Consider the following 24,280-nt stretch of genomic DNA (forward strand, 5'->3'; position numbering starts at 1 on the left):
CTTCCGAGATGATTTGTCCCTTTTCTGTTTTCCCTCTTCCGACCTGATTTGTCATTGTGTGTTCCTATTTCACGTTCCTATCTTTCAATAGATTACTTGAATTTTCTTGGCACTGTGTGTATTGAAGAAATGTATGTTAAAGGGTATGACAAGAAATGTTATGAATGACTATAACATGGGACGAGCTGTTAAAGCTTGTTACTTGTAAAGGGATGAGCTATACAAATTTTGGCCCTAATTCTTTGTACTGCAGTGTGCTTGTATATGTTTCTGGAAGTGTACTTGATGAAATTCCATTTTTTATCTTTATATGTGCACTTAAATAAGTTTTTTGTTTACAGATTCTGTCTCAAGGAAAGGGAATTGGTGTGGACAATGAAATAGCATTGGATATTCATGATATTGCATTCTTGCAAGATTCTGGGGTTCCTCCCACAGACGACTCCCCCAAGTATAATTATCATGCTACATCTGCAAATAAGGATGCAGAATATGGTAAGTTACATTGAAATGAATTTGAAAAAGTGATGGATTTTTATTTTCTTGCGGTGAGTTATAATGAATGTATTTTTATATCATCTACAAAATCCTTATACTGAAATTTTAAAGTTTACTGACTAGGGACCACCTTGACTTCACACGCTCTGAATCACATGAAAACAGGCTTAGAATATACATTGTTCATCACAATAACAGTGGTATGAGTCATTCCGTGCATAGTGGTGCATTCTTCCTCAAGAGACTTGTGAACAATTATCTACTCAAGTCCTAGGAGAGCAACTTGGGTAACACAAGAAACATAATATCAATATAATATGAGGAAAAACACACACAATTCAATGCTGTGAGTAGATTGTTACATTTTCCAACAATAGTGTCACAAACCCTCTGATTTAAGTAATTACAATACTTATAACAAGTTTGTTCTACTGACCTGATATTAGTCTTCAAAGTGCAGATGACGAATTTCAATGAAGTGGTTAAAACAAAATGAAAGAGAGCATTATGCACATCTCACTAAAGCCACATTTTAATTTTCAACATCACTTTCACAGTCAAGTAGTCCAATATTAAAAAAAACCACACTAATTCAATTTTTAAATGGTGATTTGGATATGTCAGTGTCATAACCTGAAATTGCATCACCTGTTGCAACATAGACTTGTACTTTGGTGCAGAAAATTGACTGTGTGTCTCAGAGTGGATTCTAATGATGAAATGCTGATCAAGTAACTTGACTTGTGGTTTTTCCCATTGTAGTCGACTTGTGGTTTTTCCCATTGTAGTCTTACAAAATTAGCAATTCTTCTCATATAACACTCATATTGCTGAAAGAAGTACACATCAAGTGCTTGGCAATATTTTGTTGTTTTCAGTAGTATAACATCTTTCTTTGAAAAACTTGCATCTAAAAGGGTATATATGTTGTATTACTCAACTAGGAATTACTTCCTGTACTTACTGTACATGTTCACTATGGACTGAAGTTAGAAACATGTCATATGCTCTTTTAATATCTTTCCACTTTTGCTTGCCTCCACATGAATGTTTTGTGGACATGTTGCTTCAAGTTTCTTTGAAACATTTATGTCAAAAGTGCTTTGTCTCTCTTGAAATCACATATATAGCTTGTTAGCCAATCTGCCACTTACTGAGAAAGCCACATTAGTTGTATAGCTGTGTGAAGAGCTATGTGAGACTGCAACACGTAAGCTGTAGTTTTCTCACCTCTCTAAGATAACGTTGAGATTGAAGACTTTTCATAATGAAATTGACTTTAATTACTGTTCCAAAAATGTCCTTTGTTCACGTTCCTCTCTGTTATAAATCTGTTCACATCGTTCATTACCTCTTGTGCCTTCAGACATATCCTGTTACCTTCTATGTCCTTATTTGTGACGAATGTAGTAATATGCCTGTATGAAGGGCCATTTTCAGTCTTGAAGATTGTCAGTAAAAGTAATCAAAGCTTTGATATTGTCTAGGCCAACCATTTTAGATTCTTCTAGTGCCCACATTTGCAGGTGCCAATAGTGAACTGTAGAGCCATGCACCCTTGATGTATCAAATTGAAACATTACATTCTCTTCAGAAGTTTGTATTTATTTTATTTATAGTATGGTTACATATGACAATTAGGCATGTAAAATTAGCAATACTTTCTTTATAATATATATAAATACTACACTAAGATATCTAAATTGGTGACGTATTTTACGACATTATCAGTGGCCATCAGGAAAGGGTAAAGTCCCCATTATAGGATCTGGTCCTGCAGTCCTACATTGTAACCCCCCCTTCTCTAAACAATAGTAGGATAATATGGCAGGAGGACGAAAATTCCAAAAACAAAAAAGAAGAAGAAGAAAATCCCACTGATGAAATTGGAAAAATAGCCCCAAGTAAACTTTTAGGATTACAGAAAATCATCAAATAAGAAACAAATTCACAAATAAGCAGAGATAGGGCAACGAGTTATCAAGGAACAATCAAATAAACATAATTAAAATGCACAAGTAAAAACACAGAAAAATTAATAAGGAAAATCACTTACCTTGGAAAACAGGTGGAAGCTTCAAGAAATGCAATCCCTTACTAAACCCAGATAAGACCCAAGAAATAGGATCTCATAGTTTTCTCTACCGTATCAATTATATTAATCAGTAGAATCCCAAAAACTTTTAAAGTGTGTTATATATAAATAAATAACCCAGGCTTCTTTTTGTGGGTTACCTTTCTTTTAATTAAAATATTATTATTATTCTTTAAAACAATTACATGTAGTTGTTTGAAGAAAAGTAATCTTCAATTCACAGATAAGTTCAGGTTAAATCACCAATGTAAAACAGGCAAGTTTTGGGGGTGAGGACTTTCTCAGGCATCAGCAAATGCTTTTGCCCTATACTGCAAATTTGTGACAGATGCCACTTCACCCAAGCTATCCTTGCGTATTCCACAATGGAAACCATCGGCTGTACGCTGCTTATCCTCGAGCAATGCAGCTGACTGGAATACGCTTGGAGAGCAGTCACAGATTGTTTGATGTATCTTCGGTTCCCTGTCTCATCAGACATCCAAGTGGGGTACCTCCGTGGATAAAACAACAACCTGAAAGAATCCTGGATCTGCACATTGGCCCAAAGGAAAACATAGACCCTTCGTGGACTGAAAGTACTTTTGATTAATAGGATCTTGTTCACCTCATGAAATTAATCATTTCAGTAAAATTAGTCTTTCTGAAAAAAAAAAAAGGAAAAAAAAAGGAAAAAAAATTCTTTCAAGCATTGGGATGTATACTGAATGTGGGTAATTTAAATTAAATCTTCATCATCAAAATCTCGATTAATAATATAATTAAAATCAGTCTTTGCGTGGAGTTTCATCGATTGTACTAAATTGAGTAAACATCAGGAATAGACTGAGTCAAATATTGGGAAATTAATTATCAAATACGTAAATTAAAAGAACCAAACACATTTCCAAGTTGTCCGACTCGTTGGCTAAATGGTCAGCGTACTGGCCTTCGGTTCAGAGGGTCCCGGGTTCGATTTCCGGTCGGGTCGGGGATTTTAACCTTCATTGGTTAATTCCAGTGGCCTGGGGGCTGGGTGTTTGTGCTGTCCCCAACATCCCTGCAACTCACACACCACACATAACACTATCCTCCACCACAATAACAGACCAGTGTGTGTTTTAAGATTGAATGAGGCTGATGATGCCCAATAAATAGTGGGCAAAACATGTACCTTTAAAATTCTGGTAATTTCCATGTGTATTTGACCACACAGTAGTAGAATAAATTGTACTGAATAGGTGGTATTAAAATTACTCCTTGTGTAAACTTTGTGATTAGCTATTTTTCAATATGGAATAATGACGAGTATAATGGTTTGTAATGTGAAAATTCTACTCGGTGATTCCATTGCACAAATTGGCAGGGAACGCAAATACAAGAAGACAGTGGGAGACTATCCGGCACACAGGTTCACCAATAAGAATGGCACACGTCCCATTGGGTTGTGCAACAAATCAACTTGAAAAATTATGTCAACTTCACTCCAGAAAAATCCCAAAAAAACAAATGACGATCACCCATCCACCATTTAGGAGAATTTCAGATTGTTCATGTGGCAATATCGTATGATTACCGTAAAGAAATTCACGATGTGCAAGTGCGCAGAGGTGCTAACATCGATTCGGATCATTATTTAACCAGGATAAAAATTAAATTTACACCCAAAAAAAAAAAAAAATCAAAAGGAACAGTACGGTGATCCCACAATCTACACAAAATCCACACAAAATGAAAGGCTCCAAAATAACAGAAGAATGGGAAGAACAACCTGCACAGAATTGGGAGAAATTTCATACTAAGGTCATCAAAACAGTGAAAGATCTCATCCCTCTTCACAAGAAACCAAAACACCCTTGGTGAAATCAAGAATGTGAGAGCGCACTAGAAGAAAGGAAAAAGGATTTCAAAACTACAATAGCAACAAATCATAAGAAACGCAGAAGAAATTTTTCGAAGTTTGGATGAACCAAATTAAAGGGTTTTTTTTCTACAGAACCTTTGCTTTTGGAAACAAGTTGGTAAACTGGTCTTAACAGAGAAAGAAAATTGCCAGGAACTAGTCACATATTTTTCACAGCTTTTAAATTGTCCAGAACCTAGAGGGAGATTCCCAAAAATACAGCCAGAAATCACACTAGAAATTTCGTCACCACTAACACAAGAAGAAATTTCTTCGCGCATCAAGAAACTTAAAAACAACAAAGTATCAGGGGAGGACGAAATTGTAGTTGAACTTTTGAAAAATTTCGGCCCAAATTCACTCAAAGAAATTAGGCAATCTGAAAAGCTCCCGGATGATTGGGAGATTGCTCTAATCCATCCACTACATAAGAAAGGTAACAAATCAGATGTAAATAATTACAGAGGGATCTCTTTTGCATCTGTCACCTACAAAATTTTATCAGCATGTCTCTTGTAAAGAACACAAAGCAATTAGAACCCAAATTAGCTGAATATCAAGCAGGATTCACACCAAATAGGTCATGCCCCAAACAAATTTTTATCCTCAAAACCATACTCAAAATGCAAGCTATCGGACAATAACCCCTCGTATGCACATTTGTAGATTTCAAAAGGCTTACGATTCAGTCGACAGGCCCTCACTGTTCCAAATTGTAGAAGGGAAGGACTAGATTCCAAAACAGGAGAACTTATAAAACAAACACTGACTGGCACAAAATCTAAAGTTAAATTTATTGGGGGAAATCTCAGAATCCTTCGACATTCAAACAGGCATGAGACAAGGTCTCTCTCCTAGTCTTTTCAACGTCGACCTAGATGAAGTTATGGAAGAATGGGAGAAATAACTCAAGAAATGTGAGTTTTGGAAGCTAATCCGTCTGGGCTTCCCCAAAGATAACCACTACATACCATACCTCGCTTTTGCAGGTGATCAGGCGATACTAACAAGAGCATGAGGAGACTGCCAGTAAACAGCTCGAGGTAAAGAAAGTGCAGAAAAGGTGGGACTACAGATATCATATGAGAAAACTAATTTTTTTTGTTCAAAGACAGATATCAAGAGCCTGAGAACAAAACATGGTACAGCTGACAGAGTCCCTTACTTTAAATACCTCAGAGAATTTAAGAACCGACAGGCCTTGAAAAGATCTCGCAACAAACTCGTCTCCAAAAAATTAAAAGAGCATAGGGTTAGTACAAAAAAATCTATGTCAAGACATACAAAAATTCGGCATTTCAACATAGTCATAAAACCAACAGTCCTTTATGCAAGTGAAACATTGGCACTCAACAGAAAGCAAGAACTTGAAGAAATCAGAAAAGAAGAGAGGAAGATCATTAGGATAATCTTAGGACCAAGATACACCTAAGAAGGTTACAGGTTACAACCAATCAAAACAACAGGAAAGTTCTCAAACATCAAAATTGACATTAGGAAGAGAAAAATGAAATTCTTCGGTTATCTGACTAGATTACCAGAAAACCAATCGACAAAAAGGATAATAGATTATGTAACGTCACTTAAGAACTCAACACCCTGGCTTAACAAACTTTGAAAGGACCTCAAAAATGCAAGCATAAGTTCAACAGACATCCTAGAAAGAGACATCTTTAGACACAAAGTAAACAACTGGGAAGTTACATCAGAGCAACCACAACAAAAAACAGTACAGACCAAAGTAGTCAGCAGAACGTAAACAAGCCTTCTCGGAAAGAATGAAAACCTATTGGAAAAACAAGAAGAACCCACAGAAGAAATGAGTGATTTGCTTAACGTCTTCCAATGTTGGGAGAATTCGCTAATAACAACAACTTAAAGATTTCGAATACTTCAAAATTAGGACCTCACAGAAACGTAGTATTTGCGTTCCATACAAAACATATTGATTGGTAGATGAATGACAGATTGAGAAATAGAATAAGTTCCTTAATTTCTTATGCATAAGAGAAAGTTGAGAAATTATGTGAAGAAAATTAGAAGCAGGCTGAATAAGGCACTAGGGAATAAGTTTAATTCTAATTGAAAATGACCCAACTTAATGTATTGACCTACGTATTAATAAAAGGTGAGCCTCCGTGGCTCAGACGGCAGCAAGCCGGCCTCTCACCGCTGGATACCGTGGTTCAAATCCCGGTGACTCCATTTGAGATTTGTGCTGGACAAAGCGGAGGCAGGACAGGTTTTTCTCCGGGTACTCCGGTTTTTCCTGTCATCTTTCATTCCAGCAACACACTCCATCATCATTTCATAGCATTTATCACTCATTAATAAATCACCTTGCGAGTGGTGACCCCATTGTAATAACAGCCTATATATGTTTCATTCATTACATCCCTGACCTGGTCAATGACTGGAAAACAGGTTGTAGGTTTTCATTTTCATTAATAAAAGGTATTAAACAAGGGCACTATACCAACCAAATAAAATACTTGCTAAGGTTAATCAAATCTTAAAAAGCAAGAAAATAAGAGGAGTGGCAAAGGAAACGTAAAAAGATACCTAAAATACAGAAGAAAGAAAGAATGGAACATATTAAATCAAATAGGCCAATACAGAAAGGAAGCAAAATAAATGGGACAACTATGGACCACATAGCCCCTCGCCATAGTGAAAAAATATACGAACCAAAGACCAAGAATGATAATATTTAACCAACATAGAGCAACTAATACATTTAAATAACTTACTCCCTAGTACTTACTCCACCGGGAACATATGATTAATCCATGAGAACAGTATATGTCCCTCACATGGGACTCAATTTGAACATGGTAAGCCGTAGGCTGCCTTGGAAAAATTTAATTTGCTACATCATGTAAATTAACTTTGTCACCTTCAAAATAAACCTAAATGGAATCAGGTTTATAAACTTACTCTGGCCTCTCAGACCTCTTCTTTCTCATCTTCACCTTCTTTTTAAGGTAAAAAGTTACCTTACCGAAGAACATGGACATCCACATCTTGCAATGATCGGACATAGACAAACAACTGCTGGTCGACTTACGATTTGATGATATAGATGTATATTCCCATAGGAAATCTGAATCTGACTTCTTATTGTCGACAAAGAAGGAAGTGGAACTTTCCCCCACTATTCACAGTTGGTTCGTTTTTCAACCAACAGAACGCATGTGCTGTCCACACACATAACTTGATTGAGAAGAACTGTATCATGCAGATACAAACTTTTCACTTTTATATGAATGAGAACAAATCTCGTGAAGTAAAGTAATGAGAATGAAAAGATATAAAAGAGCATTGACACAGATTTCAGCACCTCTAGGTCAATTACCGAAAGACATAGATGAGAATGATATTATCGTTACATGTATAATGTGGTGGATTGTCTGCCTGTCAGCTCCACAGTCACATTTTGGAGATTGTAATTTATCCTACTTATGGAGAGCATCTGCGCACTTGCCATGGTTGGTTCATATTCTGTGTAAGGCAGACCAAATTTTACAACGCTGTTCAAATGCAGAAGGTTTCCTGGTGTTGCAAGGTAGTATTCTTGCAAACTTTGCTTCCAGGAAATAACAAGTTTGAACTTTGTCGTAGTTAATTCCCTACTTGTGACCATTGGTTGATGCCTAGATACCAGCCTGTGTCTTTGTATATCCTCCATATCATTATGTATCGGAAGCTGAGGGTGGTCTAAAATTTTCTTCTACTCCCGAAGAAAAGTGTTCTTCCACCGAAGGCCTAGAGGAAGTATATGACTCAAGATTGGTAACCAGAAGGTGAGTTTATTTGGTTGCACTGAGTTATACTGGAGGTATTTTGTATCATCTATGAAATACTTGTACTGAAATTTTAAATTTCAACTGACAGGGGACCACCTTGACTGAAATAGTTCCACTGATAATTCGCATTGTGCTGTTTAGCCGAGTGTAAACTTTTCTTGTCTGACATTGTTTAGCCGCACTGGAGAACAATGTTCTGCTACCAAATGGAACAATCCAAGTGCTGAGGTGTGCATTGTGTCGGCGAAGGAACCCCATGTAGTGCCACATAACTTATGGAATATATTGTTTCTGGTTCTTAGTTTGGCTGCTCTGTTCTCCAGATGCCTCTTGTAGCAGAATGTTCTATCTAAAGTAATCCCAAGGTAGTTGGGGTATGTGTTGTGCTTGAGTTGATGGCCTTAAGTAGACAGGAAGTTGTCTGGTTGCTAATCTGCTACAGAGGTGGAAGTATGCTGTTTCTGTCTTTACAGAATTCAGTTGCAATCTCCACTTTCGAAAATATGTACCAAGGTCTGATTGATCAGATGTTAAAGTAGCTTCATTTGTCTCAAAATTCTGGTGTCTTGTGGCTAAGGCCCAGCCATCTGCAAACCCAAATTTCTTGAGATGGTGTCTGGCATTACGGCAACATACAAACTGAACAGCAGTGGAGCCAACACAGAGCCTTGTGGTAAGCCATTACTATGAGTTTCAGCAACACTTATGTAGTATCCATTTATCATCTGGTCCTGGTAGCTAGCATACTGTTGATAAGTTGAGCTGTTCTTTTACAAGTGATTACTTTCATGAATTTGTATAGGAGGTCATTTCTCCATACTGTATCGTATGCAGCAGACAGGTCTATAAAGGCAACTGATGTCTTCAGCTTCCTGTGGAAACCTCCTATGTAGGTTGTTAGTGACATTACCTGATCAGTACCGCTGCGCTTTGGGAGAAATCCAGCTTGCTCCACAGGGATTTGTTGGGGTATCAAGAAGCTAATTTTGTTATAAAGAAGTCTTTTGAGCAGCTTGTAAATAGTGCTTAGTAATGTAATTTGACAATAGCCTTTTGCTCGGTCACTCTGTTTTCCTCGCTTGAGAAGAGCAACAATTCTAGAGTGCTTCATCTCTTGAGGAATTATGCCTGTTCTTATGATGTCAGAGAAGCAGTTTGCCAGCCATTTCCTGCTGTATTTGCCACAGTTCAAAAGAAATTCTGGACAAATTCCATCAGGTCCTGGTGCTTTACCTGCCTTCACATCTTTAAGTGCAGTGGTTATTTCAACACCAGAGAATGGACTGGAATATTCACTTTGTTCTTCGCTGGTAGTTCTCAGTACCTTTAAGTTCCTGCTTGACTCGAGCAATGTGCTGTCTGTCCTGTGATGTTCTAGTTGTAGATACACTATACGCTACGATTTTATTCGGAGATATTGGAGAGTCAATTTTTTAGTGTTTGTTGCGCTCACCCATTTTTCGCAGGATAAGCCAGGCTTTTCTACTGGATGCCTTGTAATCTAAAGTCTCTACTGCCTCAGTCCTCTTCTCAAGTCATGCAGCATTGAGGCTATGTAGTTATTCATCAGGTATTTCTGGATCTTTATTCCCAAGAAATTCCGGATACTGTTTTCTGCAGGCATCATTCCACCCGGTATCCTCTTGGAATGAACTTTTTTGGTGTACTTATTGTTGCTCCCACAAATCTCACATAATCCTTTTCAGTCGGAGGGATCCAGCCGAGACACTTACGTAGATTGTTTGTAAAGGCTTCCCAGTTGGCTTTCTGAAAATTCCATCGTGAGTGAGGGAAGTATTTCAACAAAGGGATAAGTTATACCAACCTCTATCAATGATGGTCAGTGTTGACTATGTGGGAAGTCTCCTAAAATCATTCCGAAAGCTCTTACTGGTAGGTGGTTTTCATTGTCATCACGAAGCTTAGGTCAGGATTGTATTCCTGTTTCCAAGATGCAGACCTGAAGAAGCCTCATTCTTTAGCTTCAAATACAAGGTATACATTATCAGGCCAGTTGGTAAGAGCCTCACCATTGCTATCACCTTCCTTATATTTCCACTGGGTATGGTGGCTATTAAAGTCTCCTACATATACAGCTGGGTGAGGTAAATTAGTTACGACTTGCAGGGGCTAGCTAGTGACTGATGGTTTATACTCGTATACTGTATATTACTGACTGTCAAGTCTCCACTTTGATGATAACTTCATGTACATCACTAACACTGGAAGCTGAGCACAACTGAGCATTTTCGATGGTGGACCAGATGTATGTGGTTACACGGTAAATATGGTGGTAGGTTGCTCAAATCAAATCATAACCCGATATCTTGCCCTTTTCCTAAGTTGGTCTTCATCTTCTGCATGTGTTTCCTGTATAGCAACAATGTCATTATCTGTAGGATTTGGGATTTCACTCTACTTATGCGCTCTATATTAATCTTCAAATTCACAATCTCCAATTTTATGTTTTCTCCAACCTTACGTCATAAAATGTAAGTCCATATAATTAACATAAAAGTTTCCTTGAACTTAAGTTTTCTTGATTTTATGATTACCTAACAAATACGCTAGCATTTTGCAGTCTCATGGTAAGGAAAACTATCTGCGTGACCCTTGTGAAGGTGCCAGCATGAACTTGCCTTTCGGATTGGTGTTCCCCAAACCTCCGCAATATGACCCAATGCAGCCATTTTCTGTCATCTGTGGTTGCAAAAGTCTACTAATCTGATATCCCTCTTCTTTCCGGTTGAAACAGTGATCATATTTCATTATCGCCACAGCTTCTTGGTAAAGACAACATGATAGCAGCAGGTAGTAGCTAAAACTGTGGTATCCTTATATTTAATTTCATAATCAAGGATCTGTCACTGCAAATTTTTCAGGTTGTATGAGATGACAGTGATGCTTATGTTTTTGCAGCCTGGCATTAAAGCTGTGTTTAGTGGTCCTGGATAACACCTTTCCGCATGATTGGTGCACACCTGCGCATTGGAGAGAGGGCTCCGAGGGTTCTCAACTGAGTAGATAAATCTCATATTTTGTCCCGTATTGGCTCAACACAACTAAGGTCAAGTTATAAGGAGATTCCCACCTTCCAATACTTGTCAATGTCTTATAGCTAGTTTATTGTTTACATGACATAATCCAGCTTAATCTCTAGGTGTATACTAAATAAAACATGTTTTGTTCCGATTATGAAACATCTTCAGCTAAAAGGTTTAAAAAAAATGGCAGGACAATTAAAACACATGTAATGATTATGGTGATCTAACTTCAAAACTCAACTTCAACTACGGTTGTTTCCAAGAGTTCCCCCGACAACTGTATTTAAAGAAAATCTTTTATATTCTCAATTTTATCTTCAAGGTCAACGAACATATACGTCTCCAGCATAAAAAGAAAACCCCTTACACCAATTTTATTTGTTACTTGGACATTGACTTGGAAATTTTAACCCAACATGAATGAAAATTTTATTTCATTCTTTTTTTTCTTTTTCATAACATTGTCATGTTCTTGCTGTCTGCTATAATACATAATCAAACGTTCTGGTACTGGGAAGTTTATGTGTAGGTATACCTCTGCTTCCAACTCTTTTACTTTAGCTCTAGTGGACCTCTCCATGTTGTGGGAGTACGTAGGTTTTCCTGTTTCCTGTTCATTAGGTACTCTTGCGAAAGTATCGACTGCACAGGAATGTACAGATGCACGTGTGTGTTGGTAGTGACTTGATTACCGTAGACATGTGTGCATGAGAATCTTAAATTTTATTTTGATTTTGAGGTATTTGTATAAATATTTTGTTTTTCAATACAATAATACTTAACAGTTACGTTATGGACAATTATAGAAACTATTCTGTGGCCTTCAAGCTTAAGGTAATTGTCTTTTCTGGATAGCACAGTAAAAGAGCTGTGTAAGGAAATGTTCAGTAAGTGGAAACTATTCTAGACATGCATTTAGATGTCCAGAAACAGGGAAGTGTCCAAGAATTGGCAAAGAAAATTGATTAGAATTACTGAACGTTACTTAAATTTATGAACTTGTTGATGAAATAGGATTTTGCACCAAGCAGCTAAAAATTCCTTTAGCCTTCTTCTGTATAGATGCAGTAAAACCTTGTCAAGACTTTTCTGCAGGGGACAAGGAAAAAGAACGTGTTAAGTGAGAAAACGTACTCATGAATACATGGGTAAAAACTATCCAAATGGATATGGCTTGACGGCATTTTACGTAGCGTATCCATGGGTACAGTGAAAACTAAATCTACCATTTCTAAACATGAGAGAATATTATTAAGAGGTGTGAAAAACATGAGAGAAATATCAAAACCCTTTTCTGTGGGCGATTCTAAAATAACAGTGTACTGTAAGGTGTGAAAAACATGAAGACAACAAAAATGTGAAAACATTTGCACACGGGGCTGTGAAAATATCAAGTATTATTGGAGATCACATTCTTTCTTAAACAAATCGTAGTAGAAGGCTTTAATTTCAGACCAGTGTGTTATTAAACATTATTTTCTGGTAACACTCTTAGACAATAAATTTGAGGTTACACTAGACCATGTGCGACTGCAACTTTGGCCGCGGTTTTGAAATGTCAATTCGACCAACTCGAATGATAGTCAAAACTCGGAAGTGCACAAGACCGACTACAACATATCTTCTGTATGCTTAAAGATGCAGATACTAGTCTACTTTCAAATAAATTATAATTTTGTCTTCGTTAGTAAGGAATTTCACAACTTTTTCTGAATCCTTAACAGGGCTGTCACAAGACATATACACACTGCACTAGTCAGCTTCAGGTGATTATGTTCTTAATCCAGATGTAGGCTATCAAGCGACAAATATACGCTGCCCTTCACCATACCAATCAATACAGTACAAAATCAATTTTTAATTTCCGAAAGGAATTACATAAAATCAGCTTCATGGTCCGTATCGCACTTCAATAGATTCACAATTAAGTATTTATTTTCCACCTAGTCGATACAATGATTGCTTAAGGCAATTTTTAATGGTCAAAAGTGGTACATGTTTCGTATATTATCAACATCTTCAGCCACATAACACTGTTTAGATGAAAAATGTATGAAATTGACAAAGTAATATACGAAACATGTACCACTTTTGACCATTAAAAATTGCCTTAAGCAATCATTGTATCGACTAGGTGGAAAATAAATACTTAATTGTGAATCTTTCCGAAAGGAATGCGAAATACAAGCACAACCAGGCTCGCTGTGTTATTCAGCTATCTCGCTGCCTAAGGCATGCCAAACTAAACATTCCTGACGCTAACAGCTTGCTTCCCCAAGGTTCAACTTATCCTGTGAAGTTCAGGAATTCAAGGCCTTTTCCCATTATCACACAACTGTAGCGAGGGCTCTTTCTTACCCAAGCTGGAAATCACGTTTTTTTCGCAAGGGATGACGAATAACATTTTCAGGGGTAGGAAAAATGTGATCGTACTAAGCAGTAATAACGAAAATTTGTGACAGTTATTTTTATAAGTTGGGACTTTGAATTTACGATGTGCTAAGCGAGAAAAGTATTAATGAGGTATGCACTAAAAAGGTTTCACTGTATTAAATAATAATGGCGATAGTCTACATCCTTGTCTTACACCTTTTCCAAGTTTTGCTTCCACTCTCTGTTTGTATATTGATGCTGTCTGGTTCTTGTAAAGGTGGTAGAGTATTCTTCTGTCCCTGTAGTCTATTTTCAGCTTTTGTAGGATATCAAATAGCACATTCCAGTTTGTTATCAAAGGCTTTCTCTCTCTATCAATGAACATAATTACCATTGGTCTGCCTATTTCTAGAGATTTTTACACAATGACTCTGAGACTAAGAATGGCCTTGCGTGTGCCTCTTCCCTTCCTACATCCTAATTGTTCTGAAATATTATCATCTATCTTCATCTCTATCAGTTGGTAGGTAATTCGAGTTATGATTTTAGAGGCATGGGAAAGGAGGCTCACAGTTTTATAATAAGGATAGTTTGCTCAAAATCTCTTGGGATTCCCCCGGTTATGACATTTCTTCTTCTTTCTTCTTGCGTTGCGGCCTTCTAAGGACCACGTTACAATTTCAATTGTTCCTCCTTAGTTGTTCTTTCCTTTTCTTCCAGTATTCTTTCATTGTTTCACTGTGTTTCTTTTTCCTATCTTCAGTCCACTTTGTGCCTGTTTTCTTTTCCTTCCTCCCTTGGAATCCTTCCATTTGTAAGACTTTCTTCCTAAAAATCTTTCTTTCCAATAATTATTCTTCTCGTATGTTGTTCCTTTCCAGGTCTTTCTTGACTTCTTGAATCCAGGTGGTAGTTGATTTCTTTTCCCAAAGGTACTTGAAGATTCGTTTAGTTAGTCTATTGTCATCCATTCTGTAAATGTGTCCAAGAAATAGCAATCTCCTTTTTCTTATGGTTTCTGATATGTTTTCTATGTTCTGGTAAATTTCATTGTTACTTCTTAATTTCCAAAACTCTGCAATTCTTGGAGGACCTAATATTTTCCTTATAATTCTTCTTTCTAATATTTCTAATTTATCAAGCTTGTAGTTCAGTGCTAGACATTCGCTGGCATAAAGGCATTCTGGTTTCACTACTGTGTTGTAGTGCTTTATTTTAAGTTTCCTTGATAAGCACTTTTTGTTGTAAGTATTCTTAGTTATACCGTATGCTCTTTCCATCTTTTGTATCCTCTCCTCTATAGCAGATTTATATAAACCATTTTCTTGAATTGTCTCACCCAAATATTTGAATTTCTTCACCTTTTCTATTCGACCAATAGCCGTTGCTAAAAACTTTGGGGCACTTTTTATATTCGTCAAAAATTTTGTTTTCTCGGCAGAGATTCTCAAGCCTGTCATGTTGGCTGTCTTTTCAAGGGATTGACTTGCATTGCTGCATCTGTAAGGCTTTCTGAAAGTATGGCAAAGTCATCTGCAAATGCTAGGCAATTTACTGCAACACCTTTGTTCTTCTTCCCCAGCATGAGTGGCAATATTTTAGATTCTTTCAGTTTTTCATTCCAAATTCTTACAATTTTCTCCATGACACAATTGAAAAGGAGTGGAGATAGACCATCGCCCTGCCTGACACCTGTATTTATTTTGAAAGGTCGAGATACTTCACCCATAAATTTTACTTTCGAGATAGTGTCTGTAAGTGTTTCACGAATTAGGTTTGCCAATTTAGATTTAACTCCAAATTCACGGATTACTTTATCTAGGGTTTCCCTATTAACAGAGTCAAAGGCTTTTTTAAAGTCAATAAATGTTACAACTGTGTCTTTGGAGTTTATTAATCTGTGTCGAATTATAGATTTCAGGTTGAAAATCTGTTCGGAGCAAGATCTTCCTTCTCTAAATCCACCTTGATATGTACATTTCATTTATTAGCTCATATAGATTGTCTTTACCTTTGTCTCCTAGATGCTGTAAGATCTCTGAAGAAATTTAATCTGGTCCTGAAGCATTTCTGTGTCTTAGCCCGCTGTCACACAGGGCATCGAACGATCATGAGCGACCAACTGGCATCGAGTACTAACGACTAAATTCATTTACCCTGTCACACTGCTCATCGATCGAAAGGGATCGACTGCACGGAAACAGCTGATACTCCCGCCCAGTACCGTACAGGCTACAGATGTATTCATATTCACGAGAGAAAAAGAATGTGTTGTGAAAGCGATAATTCGGGTGGAAATATGATTCTAACCTATGAATATATTAGGAGAAAGGAAAGAACCAGACGATCGCAGTGGACAAGGTAAAGAGCCATAGAGAATTCCACCAAAGTGTGCCTTCGTTGCGGAATGACGAAGAAAAATTCAGGAACTAGTACCGAATGCCCATCAATAATTACGGTATAAGGAATTAGAGGAAAAAATGAAGTCAATAATAAACATCAGGCAAACAAATTACAGGAAAAGTATAAGTTCTGAGGAAAGGCTGACACTATCGTTAAATTCAATATTCACAACGATTTTTTAAGGTTTAAAGTCAAAAGTGATGTTCACCTTCGAAACAACTACTGTATGTCCGTGGCAAAATATATCAAATAAAAGATTAGTGGCATTCTGCAGGATTCTAATAAAGTATTGATAAAAAGGACTGAAAACTGTTATGTACATCAATTTGAATTCATAATTTGAAGGTGCTACCATCAACAGTGGATATATATTTATTTAGGCCTACAGGTTTCTGGACATTGGTGACTCATACAGATTTAGGATTGCTCACAATACATCAGTGGATTTGTTCCTGTTATATATGATGCCATTCATAGAGCACTACAGCCACAATTCTTGACAGGGTGAAAATTCCAACAAAAGCCTCACAAAAGTGGCTCATTGTATTTCAAATATAAGACTAATACCATTTATGCTTATTTGTTTTAATGATGCTGGATCTTGGGGCATAATTACTGTCTTTTCAAATGATATTTTGAGGTGTTTATTAGATGGAGGTTAACAGCTTTTTTTTTTTTTTTTTCATACTACTTGGTGAGATCCCACCTACCAAAATAATAGACATATCAAGAAATGCTTCCAGTCAAAATTTACATTACCTAATGTAGAAATAGTGTGTCAAGTTTCATTACAACCCTGTAAATAATTTTGAAAGAAAGAAAAATGCACATATGTTCTGAATATTGTGAAATTGATAAAAGCAATGGAGTTCCTTACACTGTTTCTCTCCCTCATGATCCTCTGCAAATCTCTTGTCACCTATCCTCTTCTTTGTTATTGTGCCATGTTCAGAATAGTATCATATTGCTTTCATGACAAGCATGTTGCTGAATTTCTGTAGGCCTACTGTGTTTTGTGCAAAGAATCCAGGTCCATATTCAAACTTTGCAAGAATGACAATCCTGTCTTAATGTATATCATTGAAGACTACAGCAGCTTCAATAGCAGCTAATTTTACCAAATGGCTGTGAAGAAAGGTTGTCTATGGACATCTCTTCCAAAGTAAATTCTCTTTAGGATTCTGTGTATCCACATATGTGTACATTTCTTGAGGAGTTCAGGTGAGGCTAGTGCTCTGTACACTAGCTTAATAACTATAGGAAAAGCTTCTGGAATATTGTTCTAATAAGTAAGTTGGCAGTGTAATAGACTGATACTTGTCACAACTACATGTAAATTACACACAAGGTCTTGTTTATTACCCTCATCACTAAGCATAAAGTACTGTCTCCCCAAACTTTGCACTGGCAAGCTGATCTAATTGCTCACTTGGCAATAATAAAACCAATTAATATAAATCCTGCACTTCCATCCAAATTGCTGGTAAACTCCTTGGTACAGAGTAACACCTTTTTCCGCAAAGGTCTGGTAGGACTCTCCTTCTTACCACAATGTTGATTTTGCCTTTCTGTATATTGTTCATATGTAACTTTTTTACTGATATGAACAGTGCCAAGCCTATCTATCCATCCTGAAATACTTTCCTTATGAATCAGTTCAAGGAAAATGAAAACTTTGCCTTCAATTTCACCAAAAATGAGAACCAACCACTGCAAAAAATAATAGGTGCTAATAACAAGCACCTTGCCTTCTATTTTTAGAAGTGAAGAGTATGCCTTTCTAACAACTAAATAGACTACTATTGCCATCTACAGTAAAATGTTATTTAGGCCTCAGGTGGTAAATGATTTAATTTTGCTATATCTTACATTGCCTGTCAAAACTGTTTGTAAATACCAATTATATAAATGAATGTTTGACAGAGTAGGGTGTATGGGCCTTGTAAGATCTTGGATTGACTTACAGGGTAATTAATCTACTCAACCTTTTATTACAAGCATATAACTGTCATATGAATATATTTTTTATAAATAATGTACATATTCTGCCATCATATCCCCTTAATATCACATCACACAAAATGCAGTTTTTTATGTTGTAGATTAAAATCTACAAAACTTTGGTGGAAACATCTGTCAAAATAGTTACAAATGAATTTTTCATCTTTGTTTTTCATTGTTTATATGGATCTACAGCACAAGAAATAAAATAATCAGTCTACCTTGATGCCCTCTGTAGGCCTATATGTTATTAATAAATTATAAGTACAGTAACAGACATGAAAGTAGTGATCGCTGGTGCAGACAAGTACAATGGCAGGAGAGTACTTGAAATGAGGAGATAAAGGCTACCTAAGTTACAAAGTTATAAGGTGGCAGGGAGGGATTCTGTCAGGTATAACTGTAGTAAGAATTTTGTCCTATGCAAACAGCTTGGTCTGTTGAAACTGTGCAATCTAATATTAATGGATCTACAGTACAAGAAATAAAATAATCAGTCTACCTTGACGCCCTCTGTAGGCCTATATGTTAATAAATTATAAGTACGGTAACTTGCATGCTGCCATTTCTTGATGGATACAGTACTTTTGTATCCATCTTTTGGCACAGGCCAGAGTAAAGTGTAGCTTTCACCGAAGTCCCAGTCTCATCCATGGCTGTGACAATATGGAAGCTGCTGGGGTATTGGTGGTGCTGAGTAATGGCATTCAGAGCACGACTAGTGCATCTGAGTGTTATGAAAGGTGTTGCTCATAGGGTCAGTCGTGCTGCAATAGCACTTTCTGACCCAGTGAGGAAAGCAATGGCAAACTACCTCACTCCTCGTCTTGCCTAGTACGCCTCATTTTGGTGCTGCCATTGGTTTTTGTGGTTTCCTTGTAACCGCATAACTTTTGGTGGTGCTATTTGAGGATCCAACCAGCCTCTGGGCTGATGACCTAACAGACAGACAAGTACGGTAACAGACATGAAAGTAGTGATTGCTGGTGCAGACAGGTACAATGGCAGGAGAGTACTTGGAATGAGGAGATAAAATAGAACTGAATGTCAGGTTGAGAATACAAAACTGGAACAGGTAGATAATTTCAAATAGGTATTTAGGATGTGTATTTTCGCAGGATGGCAGTATAGCAAGCAACGTTGAACACAGATGCAGTAAACCCAATGCAATGAGCTTGCAGTTGTGATCAACAGTATTCTGTAAGAAGGCAGTCAGCTCCTGGACAAAACTACTAATGTCTTTACACTGGTCTGGTTTCAGACCACCTGTGCTGTACAAACCTAGTGCAATGAGTTTGCAGTTGCGATCAACAGCATACCGTAAGAAGGAAGTCAGCTCTTGGACAGAACTATCAATACGCTGGTCTGGTTTCAGACCACCTGTGCTGTACAAACCTAGTGCAATGAGTTTGCAGTTGTGATCAACAGTATACCGTAAGAAGGAAGTCAGCTCTTGGACAGAACTATCAATACGCTGGTCTGGTTTCAGACCACCTGTGCTGTACAACTGCTTACTACATACACACAGAAAGGACCTACTACATGTATTTCAAAATACTCCTTTCCTAGTAAACCATACGTGTTCTACCACATAAAATATACAAATTAAGATGTTGTAATAATGCTAATAATTAATAAAAATTGGAGTTAAGGTTCTTTCCCATCAGGTGCTAATACACATAACTCACTGAGGATTCCAATAAATATTGATAGATAAGTATAACAAAAAATGATTTAATTTAAAAAGTAGAACATTTCTCAAGAACATAAATTTTATTAGATTCTTTCTTGGTCTAACACTCTATACAACAGTTTCTGAATTTTAACTTTGAAAACCCTTCGACCTAGTACACTCATTCTTTCCATGTTGTCATGAAGACACTAAAAATAACATTGATTATATTTTCTTTTCAGTTTTAAGTATCTTTTCTAAATATTCACTTAACACATCACTGTCACTTTCACATTTCTGTTTCTTTTATTTTTAACTGCTGGCAAAGCTGTTTGTAGAAGCAGAAGCCACTGGACTGGAAGTTGAAGTCCCTTCAGTAATTTCTGAACTGTAGGAGTTAAACCCCTCCAACACAAATTATTTCTGCTTCCTCCTCCTATATTTCAGCTTGGTGAAAAGGCTCTCATACACCAGGTGCCACTTCCATAGATGTGTTTGTTATAGAACTGAAAAAAATGAACAACATATTAATGCAATTCTTCTAAATTGGAGCTACATTTTAGTCTGGACACAAGCCTTCTGCTTAAGAAATTGTTACTTTCAATAATTATTTTAGTAAGATGATTGTTAGGTTAGATTATATTATATTACTTGCAGTTATATCTGATAAATTAATGAACAGATGGGTGGAACTTATGGCCTACAGACTGAATCTTCCCCTCACTCTTTCACAACTAGAACACTGGTCTGTAATGTAGGCCTACTTTTAAAAATAAATATTACAGAATTGTACCTTCTTCCAGCATTGAAGAGTTCCAGGAAGTTGAGGGCATTGAAGTAGACCCATTTTATGTTTTCTGTACAGCAGAACCTGGGAGGAGAGGGAGGATGTTATCTCTCCAAGTTCGATATCCAGCCCTCAGAATTTGCCATGTTTTGGCACAACTTTTTCCTGAAACAATGAATCAGAATATTGTGACAAAGAAAATATACATGTAGTAGACCTACTTATGGCATAGGCCTACACTTATTTGTCATTAAAGCAAACAATGGTATTCATTTCATTAGGTACGAGATGGAGGTTAGGAAAGCACTGCTTATGTTTTCCAAACATTTCTTCAATTAAGTTACAAGAATGATAATTACTACTTCTCCTAGTGTAACTCTTTTTACCAATCTATTCCGTATAATATATTTTATCAATAAATAATCTAAGATAACACTATTCATAAGATAATCGTAATAAATCTAATAATTACTTACCAGTTTTTGTCCCAATTCTCCACACTATAGAATGCCATACAAAATTCACGGTCTCCCTATTACTATATCCAGGGAGTCTAGGATTATACACTACTTTGTTTTCATACACTAAGCAAATTAATGTTTCGATTTCATCAACAGATGACTATGTTGCGTCCGCCATTATCGAATGACTGCGACTGAAAAACGGACACGTCTGTTTTTACAAACCAGTCGATCTTCATCGCTCGTAGTTGATCGCTGACGATCGATGCTGTGTGACTGGTGCCACTGCCCTCTGTAGGTTTGTTTTCTTAGTCGGTCGATCGCAGTCGTTCGATCGAGCCTGTGTGACAGCCCCCTTAATCTCTTGAGAGTTGCATCAAATATTGATGGCCATAGCTTAACTTTCACTTGGTCCTCACTTGCCGGGACATCTGTATCAATAATTCCTTTGTAGAGTGCTGTGTACTCCTTGCAATGTAGTGCTACTTTATTTTCTTCAGTTAGGGCTTCGTCATTTTTACTCCGTATGATACAATAGCTCTTTTTTGATCCAAATTATTTAGTATCTTGGTATATGCTCTCTGACTATTACATTTAATCATGTTTTTATCTATGTCTTTGCACTTCTTTCTGTACAATTGTTCTTTTATTCACCTTGCTTCTCTGTTTGTCTTGTTCTACAGTCTTGCAAATTCTTCCTGGTTTCCCCTCGCTTTGCACTTCCTACGTTCTTCCATTAACTCTAGTATATCTCCAGTGACCCAAGGTTTGTTCACTGCCTTTTCCAGTCTCCCAAAACATGCATCAGCCATTTTAGTTATTTCCTTTTTTTATATTGTCCCATTTCTGCAGTACGTTACTTTCTGCTATCGTCTTGAGGTCAATGTTTTCCTTAGTTTTTTCTCCAAATTCATTTATAGCTTGTGCATCACTTTTTATCTGGCTGATGTTCCATCTTTTACACTGACTTAGCAAATGTCATGGGATAGTCACCTAATAGCGTGTGGGGCCTCCTCTGCCCCTGTGAACTGCAGTGAGACGCCATGGAAGTGACTCGACAAGTTTGCAGAGCGGCCGCTAATGCTGGTCTGTTAGTGGGTGCAGGATCCATGGCACGGAGCCTGCGTTCCAGGATATCCCAGATATGCTCGATAGGGTCCATATTGGGGCTCCTGGGTGGCCGTGGCAGTCGTTGGACCTCTGCAGCATGTTCCTGCAACCATTCCCAGGTGACGTGGGAGCGATGAGGTGGCGCGTTATCATCTTGAAACACCGCAGAACCGTCTGGGCGCTGGAAGGCCAAAAATGGGTGGAGATGGTCTCCGAGCAACTCAACAGACCGCGTACCATTCAAACTCTCTTCCAGAACAACTAGGGGGCCCATTCCATACCAGAAAAATGCACCCCTGACCATAACAGAGACACCAGCGCCCTGGACCACACCTTCAAGGCAGGCGGGATCCATCTCTTCATGTGGTCTGCGCCATACACGGTGCCTCCCATCGGCATGGTGCAGTTAAAATTGTGATTCGTCCAACCATATCACGTTACGCCATTGTTCCAGTGTCCATCCCTGGTGATTGGCGACAAATGTGCGTCGTCGTGCCCGATGACGTTGGGTTGACAGTGGCACCTGTATGCAACGCCGGCTCCCATACTCCATAGAACCCATGTTCCTATGGATTGTCCACTGGGAGATGTGTCTAGCACGGGCTGTGTTGAATTGAGCCGTGATTTGTTGCACGGTTGCCCATCTGTCACTATTGACAGTCCGTCTCGGATATCGCTGGTCACAGTCATTGAGGGTGGCTGGACAGCCGATCGTTCGTCTGTTGTGGATGGTGACACCCGCATTCAACCATTCACGATACACCCTGGACATGGCTGATCGCGTGAAGCCAAATTTCCGCACCACTTCTGAAATCGCACTTCCCATCCGTCAGGCACCGACCACCATACCCCGTTCGAATGGTGTCAGCACACGACGATGTTCCATGTTACACCTGTCACATGCACAGCCACTGCTCACAAGGTGTCCTGTACAACTGCCGCTGGCACAGGGGGTGTGTGGTGCACAGACAACACACCTGCGCATCAGTGCTCCGTTATCCCATGACATTTGCTCAGTCATTGTACATGGTTGTTTTATAACCTTTCATCTGTAGTAGAAGCCTTTCATTAATTGTTTCTCCAGCTGTTCATATATAGATTTTCTCCATAATCAGAGTGTGCAGACTGAGTGAGTTGTCTGTGTGGTTAGGGTCATGCAGCTTTGAGCTTGCATCTGGAAAATAGTGGATTCGAACCCCACTGTTGGCATTCCTGAGGATGGTTTTCCGTGGTTTCCCATTTTCACACCAGGCAAATGTTGGGGCTGTACCTTAATTAAGGCCACGGCCATTTCCTTCCCATCGTTGCCATAAGACCTGTCTGTGTCGGTGCAATGTAAAGCAAAAAAAAAAAAAGTGTCCAGATGTGGGCGTGTAAGTCTGGATTAATACTTGTATCCTTAGGCTCTGTCTTTAGTGTGATTATGATAATTCTTTCGCTAAATCCCCATGTGCATTGGACTTGATATGCTAGTTTACCTTTTAATATGAAAGCAACACCTTCAGTTTCTTTTACATCCCCTGCATAAATAATTCTGTAGTCACCACTCCAGAAATCTCTACTCGTTCAGCTCACTTCTCTTAGTTCTAGTATATCTCTTCAAAGTCTTTCCATTTTCGTCTTCACATTTTCCAGTTTCCCAGTCCTTTTAAGTAATTGAACATTCCTTGTTACTGTTCTCCAAACTTGATAATTTCCTTGCATCTTCTTATGTTGTCCCCTCTGGAGATTACCAGGTGGGGTCTATTTTACCTCCTGATACTAATTTAACTTGGGAAGATACCATCATGCATGCTTATTCTTGGGATATCCTATGGATCTTGAATGCAGTCGTTTCCCCTTACCTTCTGCATCCTATGCTGTTGGCCATCTAATGCCTCTTCTGCCTTTAGGTGTAGTTTCCCATCCCAAGGACAAGAGGGTGCCCTGTACCTCTACCCGCTCATCTGCCCTCTAAGGAGAGTGTTGGCATTGGTGAGGGGAACCACTTATACCGGCCATCATTCGGTCTGTGAACACGGTTTAACGTCGTATATAATGCTGAGCAACTACCAATGGTTTTCCTTGATGGACGAGTTTAATTGCATCTGGACTTGGCATTGAAAAGAATCGTTACCTACTAAATGTAAAATACGGTCACACACATTC

The 24,280-nt window shown here is 38.0% G+C and overlaps 1 protein-coding gene across 1 annotated transcript in view; it reads left to right on the forward strand.

Annotated features, from left to right (window-relative positions):
• The window catches only part of AlaRS (alanine--tRNA ligase, cytoplasmic), a 449,485-nt gene that overhangs the window by 270,935 nt on the left and 154,270 nt on the right, over positions 1 to 24,280 (forward strand). Inside the window, exon 11 of the mRNA XM_067150816.2 lies at positions 342 to 495. Coding sequence (XP_067006917.2) covers positions 342 to 495 — 154 coding nt within the window. The remainder of the gene's footprint in view (positions 1 to 341; positions 496 to 24,280) is intronic.

This window comes from Anabrus simplex, chromosome 7, assembly GCF_040414725.1.
Source record: "Anabrus simplex isolate iqAnaSimp1 chromosome 7, ASM4041472v1, whole genome shotgun sequence".
Lineage (NCBI taxonomy): Eukaryota > Metazoa > Arthropoda > Insecta > Orthoptera > Tettigoniidae > Anabrus > Anabrus simplex.